Source organism: Rhinopithecus bieti, unplaced genomic scaffold (genome assembly GCF_001698545.2).
Source record: "Rhinopithecus bieti isolate Rb0 unplaced genomic scaffold, ASM169854v2 scaffold_5924, whole genome shotgun sequence".
In the NCBI taxonomy this organism is placed as follows: domain Eukaryota; kingdom Metazoa; phylum Chordata; class Mammalia; order Primates; family Cercopithecidae; genus Rhinopithecus; species Rhinopithecus bieti.
The window spans coordinates 2,683,141-2,693,492 of NW_016805189.1; the positions used below are offsets into that span (position 1 = coordinate 2,683,141).

Here is a 10,352-nt window from a genome sequence, read left to right on the forward strand (position 1 = left end):
AGAGCTATGACCAGTGCCATAGAATCTGTCTGTGAAATAGCAGGAACACCTTTGGATAGGTTGGGGACGGGGCAGTCCAAGTACACTTCTAAAGCAACCTATCTGAAAACGAGCCCATCCTCCTCCCCTCAGAAACTTGCCCTCTTCCTTCTAAGCCAGAAGATTATGGGTTGCCCTTTCTCCCCCATTACTTTTTCTTTCACCCCTGTATCCCTTTTCCATGGCCAAGTCCAGTCAATTTCACCTTGTAAGTGCTGTTTCTGTTCCAGTCTGTTTCCACTCTTCACTGCCTCCTCACAGGCCTTCCTGCTGTCAGACTTGTCCCTTTGAAATCCATCCTTCACAGAGCTGCCCGTGGAGTTGACTTAAAACAAAACTCAAACATTTCCCTCCTCTCCTTAAAATCTTTCAGGTCCACAGCTCTTCTATTCCCCTTTCCAAAGGGTCCACAGAAGCCCTAGAACTCCAGCAAGTACAATCTCTCAATCACTGACCTGAAACGTCAAGTCCAAGTGCCTTACCAGGCATTGTGGTCTTCCATGAGCCAGTACCTGAATTCCAGCCTTCTGACAGTCCCCCTCACACTTATGCAGTATGTTATCAATAGTCCTTGACACATGCTTCTCTCTCAAACACGAATTGACTCTCCACCCTGCACAAGAGCCTTCAACACACACACACACAACCACCCTTGCATATATGTGCACCCCTACACACACACACACACACACACACACACGCCCACACACACACACACAGCCTAGTCAACTCCTATTCTTCTGTAAAGGTAAAACCAGACATGAATTCCCTCAAGAAAGGCTTTCCTAACTTCCTCTCCTCCAACTCACTCCATCCCTGCCCCCCAGGCTAGATGAGGTCTTCTCTCTTCCTCAGCCCCCAGCCCCTCTGCACACCTCCCTCGGTGCACTCCCTACACTGTGTTCTAGGAGACTATAGGCTCCCGAAGACATAGCTCATGCTTTCTTCTGTGTCCCTGCACTTGGCACATTACCTGACATTTAGAGGTGCTTGATAAATATTTGGAGAAGTTAGTACAGAGCATAGAAAATCAGGCTGAAGCATTTTATTTACTGTAGTTAGTAATAAGGAAGTGCTGAAGGACTTAGTGTAGAGCAAGGAAATGACCAAAGCAGTAAGCATGGATCATTACTCTGGTAGCAAAATGCTGGGCCCCTATTCCAGGCCTTAGCTCCCAGATGACATTTCTAGCCACACCCTGGGCCAAAATGGAACCCGCTGCCTTAAAGGGAAGGACCCAGCACTGGTAGGATTCATCATCTGCTGACTAAAGACCCTGAGTAACAACCAGCAATATCCAGGGAATATGCTATGGGCCCTGAGCTCTGAGACATGCTGGCTTCAGGGGAGACCCAGCATATTCTCAGCTGTAGTGGCTATGGTAAAAGATTCATTCCGTATTAGAGCAGAGGGAATCTAGAAAGACAGCCATCTTCTACAAGTTGGGTTTGATTCAACATTGATTGAAAAAGAAAAGGCAGAAAACTAATCATGGATTCTCAATAAATGTTTGCTTAATGAATTAATAAGTTTGATGGAAATGGAGGGGCAGGCAAGATGGCAGAATGGAATCATACACCATTCACGCCCCCTGCTGCAACACCAAATTTTAACAACTGTCTGTACACAGAGAAGCACCATAACAAGAATCAAAAATTAGGTGAATAATCACAATATCTGATTTGAACTCCATATCGTGGAAACAGGCACTGAGGAGGGGAGGAAAGACAGTCTTGAATCATGGACGCCACCCCTCCCCAATCCCCCTGGCAGTGGCCATAAGACATGGAGAAAGAGTCTGTGCACTTGGGGATGAGAGAGTGTAGTGACTGGAGGACTTTACATTGAACTCAGTGCTGCTCTGTCACAGTGGAGAGCAAAGTTGTGCTGGGCTCAGCCAGCATTTACACTGAGAGGGAGCATCTGAACCAGACCTAGCCAGCAGGGAATCGCCCATTTCAGCTGTTGAACTTGAGTTCCTCAGCAAGCCTCGCCATCGCAGGCCAAAGTGCTCTGGGATCCTAGGTAAACCTGAACAGCAGTCTGGGACACAAGGACTGCAATTCCTAGGCAACTCCTAGTGCTAGGCTGGCCTTAGAGCCAGTGAACTAGGGTGGCACATGACCTAGGGAGACACAAGCTGGTGTGGCTACGGGAGGACTTGCGCCATCCCTCCCCCAACGCCAGGCAGTGCAGCTCATAGCAATGAAAGTGACTCCTTCCTTCTGCTTAAGGAGAGGAGAATAAAGAGTAAAGAGGACTTTGTCTTGTATCTTGGATAGCAGCTCAGACACAGCAGGATAGGGTACCAGGCAGAGTCATGAGGCCCCTATTTCAGGCCCTAGCTCCCAGATGACATTTCTAGCCACACCCTGGGCCAAAAGAGAACCCATTGCCTTAAAGGGAAGGACTCAACACTTGCAGGATTCATCATCTGCTGACTAAAGAGTCCTTGGATCCTGAATAACAACCAGCCATATCCAGGGAGTATGCCATGGGCCCTGAGCTCTGAGACATGCTGGTTTCAGGGGAGACCCAGATATTCCCAGCTGTGGTGGCTATGGTGAAAAACTCATTCTGTTTGAGAAAAGCAGAGGGAAAAGTAAAGGGGACTTTTTCTTGCACCCTAGATACCAGCTCAGCCACAGTGGGGTAGAGCAACAAGCAGGCTTTTGGGGTCTGAGTCCAGGCCCAGGCTCTTGGACAGAATTTCTGGACCTGCCCTGGGGCAGGAGGCGCCCACTGCCCTGAAGGGTGAATCCCGGGCCTGATGGCATTCACCATAAGCTGATGGAAGAGCCCTTGGGCTTTAAGCAAACATTGGTGGTGGCCCAGCAGAACTCCTTATGGACCAGTGGTGGTGGTGGCCACAGGTAGAAACTCTTCTGCCTGTGGTATGGGGAGGGAAGAGCAGGAAGGACTTTGCATTGTAGTTTCAGTGTCAGCTTAGCTGCAGTAGAATAGAATATCAGGTAAATTGCTAAGGTTTTTAACTCCAATCCCTGGCTCCCAGAAAAAAACTCTAGATACACGTGGGCCTAGGGGGAACTCACTATCTTGAAGGGCAGGGCCTTGGGCAAGGCCCAATGCTGAGCTAACTTCAGGTCTGACCCAGCACAGTCCCAGTGGTAGTGGCCACAGGGGTGTTTGCATCACCACACCCCCCGTTCCAGAGGGCTCATCACAGAAAGAGAAACTCCACATGTTTCAGAGAAATTAAAGGAAAAGAATAAGAATCTCTGCCTGGTAATCCAGAGAATTCTTCCAGATCTTCTCAAAGACCACCAAGGTGGTACCTCTACAAGTCTGCAAAAACCACAGCATTACTGGGCTTGCGGCCCAAGTCCCTTCTAATACCTAGTGATAATTTGGATATTTTTCTCACTCAAATATCATGTTGAATTGTAATCTCCAATGTTGGAGGTGGGGCCTGGTAGGAGGTGTCTGCATCCCTCATGAATGGCTTGGGCCATTCCCTTGGTGATAAGTGAGCTCTTGCTCTGAGTTCACATAAGACCTGGTTATTTAAAAGTGTGTGGCACCACCCACCATCTAACTCTCTCTTTCTCCTGCTCTGGCCATGTGACATGTTTGTTCCCTCTTTACCTTTGCCATGATTAAAAGCTCCCTGTGACTCCGCAGAAGCCAAGCAGATGCCAGGGTCATGCTGCTTATACAGCCTGCATGAACCAATTAAACCTCTTTTCTTTATAAATTATCCATTCTCAAGTATTTCTTTTTTTTTTTTTTTTTGACAATTGTTATTTAGTTTTTATTTCATAATCATAAACTTAACTCTGCAATCCAGCTAGGCATGGGAGAGAACAAGGAAAACATGGAACCCAAAGGGAACTGCAGCGAGAGCACAAAGATTCTAGGATACTGCGAGCAAATGGGGTGGAGGGGTGCTCTCCTGAGCTACAGAAGGAATGGTCTGGTGGTTAAGATAAAACACAAGTCAAACTTATTCGAGTTGTCCACAGTCAGCAATGGTGATCTTCTTGCTGGTCTTGCCATTCCTGGACCCAAAGCGCTCCATGGCCTCCACAATATTCATGCCTTCTTTCACTTTGCCAAAGACCACATGCTTGCCATCCAACCACTCAGTCTTGGCAGTGCAGATGAAAAACTGGGAACCATTTGTGTTGGGTCCAGCATTTGCCATGGACAAGATGCCAGGACCTGTATGCTTTAGGATGAAGTTCTCATCTTCAAATTTCTCCCCATAGATGGACTTGCCACCAGTGCCATTATGGCGTGTGAAGTCACCACCCTGACACATAAACCCTGGAATAATTCTGTGAAAGCAGGAACCCTTATAACCAAATCCTTTCTCTCCAGTGCTCAGAGCACGAAAATTTTCTGCTGTCTTTGGAACCTTGTCTGCAAACAGCTCGAAGGAGACGCGGCCCAAGGGCTCGCCGTCGACGGCAATGTCGAAGAACACGGTAGGGTTGACCATGGCTAGTACTACAAGAATTTCCTCGGCAGCAGCGTCTGCAAAGCGGCTCAAGTATTTCTTTGTAGCAATGCAAGACTGTCCTAACACCTGGAAAGCCTTCCCAAGAAGGATAGGCACAAACAAGCTCAGATTGTGAAGACCATAACACCTAACTCTTCAATATCCAGACACAAGAGAACATCTACAAGCATCAATACCATCCAGGAAAACATGACCTCACCAAATGAACTAAATAAAGCACCAGGGACCAATCCTGGAGTAACAGAGATATGGCACCTTTCAGACACAGAATTCAAAAGAAATTCAAGATAACACAGAGAAGGAATTCAGAATTCTACCATAAAAATTTAATAAAAAGAGTGAAATAGTTAAGCAGAAATTATGGACTTGAAAAATGCAATCAACACGCTGAACAATGCATCAGAGTCTCTTAATAGCAGAATTGATCAAGTAAAATAATTAGTGAGCTTGAAGACAGGCTATATGAAAATACACAGAGGAGACAAAAGAAAAAAGAATAAAAAACAATGAAGCATGCCTACAGAATCTAGAAAATAGCCTCAAAAGGGCCTCAAAAGGGCAAATCTAAGAGCTATTGGCCTTAAAGTGGAGACAGAGAAAGAGACAGGGATAGGAAGCTTATTCAAAGAGATAATATCAAAGAACTTCCCAAACCAAGAGGAGTACATCAACAGTCAAGTACAAGGTTATAGAACAGATTTAACCCAAAGAAGTCTCCCTCAAGGCATTTTACAATCAAACTCTCAAAGGTCAAGGGTAAGGAAATGATCCTAAAAGCAGCAAGCGAAAAAAAAAAAAAAATGAGTAACATACAATGAAGCTCCAATATGTCTTGCAACAGACTTCTCAGTGGAAACCTTACAGGCCAGCAGAGAGTGGCATAACCAGGAGAGAGTGGCATGACACATTTAAACTGCCAAAAGAAAAAAAAAACTTCTACCCTAGATTAGTAAGTATATCCAGCAAAAATATCCTTTAACCATAAGGGAAGAATAGAGACCTTCCTAGACAAACAAAAGCTGAGGGATTTCATCAACACTAGACCTGTCCTATAAGAAATGCTAAAGAGAGTTCTTCAATCTGAAAGAAAAGGATGTTAATGAGCAAGAAGAAAGCATGTGAGGGTAAAAAACTCACTGATAATAGTAAGCACACAGAAAAATACAAATTTAGGATAACACTGTAATTGTGATGTATAAACTTCTCTTGACTTAAGTACAAAGACTAAATGATGGCCAGGCACGGTGGCTCACGCCTGTAATCCCAGGACTTTGGGAGGCCAAGGCAGGCGGATCACAAGGTCAGGAGAGTGAGACCATCCTGGCTAACATGGTGAAACCCCATCTCTACTAAAAATACAAAAAAATTAGTCAGGCATGGTGGCAGGCGCCTGTAGTCCCAGCTACTCGGGAGGCTGAGGCAGGAGAATGGCTTGAACCTGGGAGACGGAGCTTGCAGTGCACCAAGATCACGCCACTGCGCTCCAGCCTGGGCAACAAAGCAAGACTCGGTCTCAAAAAAAAAAAAAGAAAGAAAGACTAAATAATGAACCAATAAATAATAACTAGAACAACTTTTAAGACATAGTACATAAAGAGAAACAACAAAGAGTTAAAAGCAGAGGGTCAAAGTTAAAGTATGGAGTTTTATTAGTTTTCTTTTGCACATTTGTTTATGCAACCAGTGTTACGTTGTCATCAGTTTAAAATAATAGGTTTAAGATAGTATGTGCCAGTGTCATGGTAACCTCAAATCAAAAAACATACAATACACAAAAAATAAAAAGCAAGAAATTAAAGCACACCACCAGAGAAAAATCATCTTCACAAAAAAGGAACAGGAAGGAAGGAAAGAAGAAAGCCCACAAAACAACCAGAAAACAAATAACAAAATGGCAGGAGTAAGGCTTTACTTCTCAATAACACTGAATGTAAATGCACTATACTCTCTAATCAAAAGACACAGAGTGGCTGAACGGATGAAAAAACAGGACCCAATGATCTGTTTCCCACAAGAAACATACTTCACCTGTAAAGATACACACAGACTCGGGTAGCTGGCAAGATGGCTGAATAGAAACAGCTCCGGTCTGCATCTCCCAGTGAGATCAATGAAGAAGGTTGGTGATTTCTGCATTTCCAACTGAGATACCTAGTTCATCTCACTGAGACTGGTTAGACAATGGGTACAGCACACAGACGGTGAGCTGAAGCAGGGTGGGGCATCGCCTCACCAGGAAGTGCAAGGGGTCGGGAAACTTCCTCCCCTAGCAAAGGGAAGCCTTGAGGGACTGTGCCATCAGGAATGATGCATTCAGGCCCAGATACCATGCTTTTCCCATGGTCTCTGCAAACCACAGACCAGGAGATTCCCTCAGGTGCCTACACCACCAGGGCCCTGGGTTTCAACCACAAAACTGGGTGGCCATTTGGGCAGACATCAAGCTAGCTGCAGGAGTTTTTTTTTCATACCCCAGTGGTGCCTGGAACATCAGCAAGACAGAACCATTCGCTCCTCTGGAAAGGGGGCTGAAGCCAGGGAGCCAAGCGGTCTAGCTCAGCGGATCCCACCCCCATGGAGCCCAGCAAGCTAAGATCCACTGGCTTGAAATTCTCGCTGCCAGCATAGCAGGCTGAAGTCAACCTGGGATGCTCAAGCTTGGTGGGGGTAGGGACGTCCACCATTACTGAGGCTTGAGTAGGTGGTTTTCCCCTCACAGTGTAAACAAAGCAGCCAGGAAGTTCAAACTGGGAGGAGCCCACCACCGCTCGGGAAAGCCGCCTTAGCCAGCCTGCCTCTCTACATTCCTTCTCTCTGGGCAGCGTATCTCTGAAAGAAAGGCAGCAGCCCCAGTCAGCGGCTTGTAGATAAAACTCCCATCTCCCTGGGACAGAGCACCTGGGGGAAGGGGCAGCTGTGGGCGCAACTTCAGCAGACTTAAATGTTCCTGCCTGTTGGCTCTGAAGAGAGCAGTGGATCTCCCAGCACAGCGCTGGATGGAGCTCTGCTTAGGGACAGACTGCCTCCTCAGGTGGGTCCCTGACTCCCGTGCCTCCTGACTGAGAGACACCTCCCAGCAGGGGTCGACAGACACCTCATAGAGGAGAGCTCCGGCTGGCATCTGGCAGGTGCCCCTCTGGGACAAAGCTTCCAGAGGAAGGAACAGGCAGCAATCTTTGCTGTTCTGCAGCCTTCACTGGTGATACCCAGGAAAACAGGGTCTGGAGTGGACCTTCAACAAATTCCAGCAGACCTGCAGCAGAGACGCCTGACTGTTAGAAAACTAACAACTAACTGTTAGAAAACAATAGCATCAACATCAACAAAAGGATGTCCACACAAAACGCCAGCCGAAGGTCACCGACATCAAAGACCAAAGGTAGATAAATCCATGAAAATGAGGAAAACCAGTGCAAAAGATTGAAACCCTACAAGCCAGAAGAGAGTGAGGGCCAATATTCAATATTTTTTTTTTTTTGAGACGGAGTCTCGCTCTGTTGCCCAGGCTGGAGTGCAGTAGCTGGATCTCAGCTCACTGCAAGCTCTGCCTCCCGGGTTCACGCCATTCTCCTGCCTCAGCCTCCCAAGTAGCTGGGACTACAGGCGCTCGCCACCTCACCCGGCTAGTTTTTTGTATTTTTTTTAGTAGAGACGGGGTTTCACGGTGTTAGCCAGGATGGTCTCGCTCTCCTGACCTCGTGATCCGCCTGTCTCGGCCTCCCAAAGTGCTGGGATTACAGGCTTGAGCCACCGCGCCCGGCCCTCAATATTCTTAAAGAAAAGAATATTCAACCCAGAATCTCATATCCAGCCAAACTAAGTTTCATAAGCAAACGAGAAATAAAATCCTAGACAAGCAAATGCTGAGTGATTTTGTTACTACCAGGCCCGCCTTACAAGAGCTCCTTAAGGAAGCAGTAAATATGAAAAGGAAAAACTGGTACCAGCCACTGTAAAAACATACCAAATTGTAAAGACCATCAACACTATGAATAAACTGCATCATCTAACGAGCAAAATAACCAGCTAGCATCATAATGATCAAATTCACACATAACAATATTAACCTTAAATATAAATGGGCTAGGCTGGCCTAGTGGCTCATGGCTGTAATCCCAGCACTTTGGGAGGCCGAGGCAGGCAGATCACGAGGTCAGGAGTTCGAGACTGGCCTGACCAACATGGTGAAACCCCATTTCTACTAAAAATATAAAAATTAACCAGGCATGGTGGCGCACACCTGTAGTCCCAGCTACTCAGGAGGCTGAGGCAGGAGAACTGCTTGAACCCAGGAGGCAAAGGTTGCAGCGAGCCAAAATTATGCCACTGCACTCCAGACTGGGTGATACAGCGAGACTGCGTCTCAAAAAAAAAAAAAAAAAAAAAATGTAAATGGGCTAAATGCCCCAATTAAAAGACACAGACTGACAAACTGGATAAGAGTCAAGACCCATTGGTGTGCTGTATTCAGAAGACCCATCTCACGTGCAAAGAGTCATATAGGCTCAAAATAAAGGGATGGAGGAAGATTTACCAAGCAAATGGGACACTGGCCGGAAATTTTCTTTTTTTGTTGTGTCTCTGCCAGGTTTTGGTATGAGGATGATGCTGGCCTCATAAAATGAGGATCAGAGTGGAACTGAAGGAGATAGAGACATGAAAAACCCTTCAAAAAAATCAATGAAACCAGGAGGTGGTTTTTTGAAAAGATTAACAAAATAGACTGCTAGCCAGATTAATAAGGAAGAAAAGAGAGAAGAATCAAATAGACACAATAAAAAATGATAAAGGGGGTATCACCACTGATCCCACAGAAATACAAACAACCATCAGGGAATATTATAAACACCTCTATGCAAACAAACTAGAAAATCTAGAAGAAATGGATAAATTCCTAGACACATACACCCTCCTAAGTATAAACCAGGAAGATGTCAAATCCCTGAATAGACCAATAACAAGTTCCAAAATTGAGGCAGTAATAGCCTACCAACCAAAAAAAGTCCAGTACCAGACGGATTAACAGCTGAATTCTACCAAAGGTACAAAGAAGAGCTGGTACCATTCCTTCTGAAACTATTCCAAATAATAGAAAAAGAGGGACTCCTCCCTAACTCATTTTATAAGGCCAGTATCATCCTCATACCAAAACCTGGCAGAGACACAAGAAAAAAAAAAATTCAGGCCAATATCCCTGATGAACATCAATGCAAAAATCCTCAATAAAATACTGGCAAACCAAATCCAGCAGCACATCAAAAAGCTTATCCACCACGATCAAGTTGGTTTCATCCCTGGGATGCAAGGCTGGTTCAACATACACAAATCAATAAATGTAATCCATCACATAAACAGAACCAATGACAAAAACCACATGATTATCTCAACAGATGCAGAAAAGGCCTTCGATAAAATTCAACACCCTTTCATGCTAAAAACACTCAATAAACTAGTATTGATGGAACATATCTCAAAATAATAATAGCTACTTATGACAAACCCACAGCCAATATCATACTGAATGGGCAAAATCTGGGAGCAGCATTCCCTTTGAAAACTGGCACAAGATAAGGATGCCCTCTCTCACCACTCCTATTCAACATAGTATTGGAAGTTCTGGCCAGGGCAATCAGACAGGAGAAAGAACTAAGGGTATTCAAGTTGGAAGAGAGGAAGTCAAATTGTCTCTGTTTGCAGATGACATGATTGCATATTTAGAAAACCCCGTCGTCTCAGCCCAAAATCTCCTTAAGCTGATAAGCAACTTCAGCAAAGTCTCAGGATACAAAATTAATGTGCAAAAATCACAAGCATTCTTATACACCATAAC

The 10,352-nt window shown here is 45.3% G+C and overlaps 1 protein-coding gene across 1 annotated transcript; it reads right to left on the reverse strand.

Annotated features, from left to right (window-relative positions):
- Nucleotides 1-3,775: 3,775 nt before the first annotated feature.
- LOC108529351 (peptidyl-prolyl cis-trans isomerase A) lies at nt 3,776-4,540 on the reverse strand. Its single transcript, XM_017871593.1, has one exon. The coding sequence runs from the start codon at nt 4,499-4,501 to the stop codon at nt 4,004-4,006; it is 498 nt and encodes a 165-aa protein (XP_017727082.1). The 5' UTR covers nt 4,502-4,540; the 3' UTR covers nt 3,776-4,003.
- Between the last annotated feature and the right edge of the window lie 5,812 nt (nt 4,541-10,352).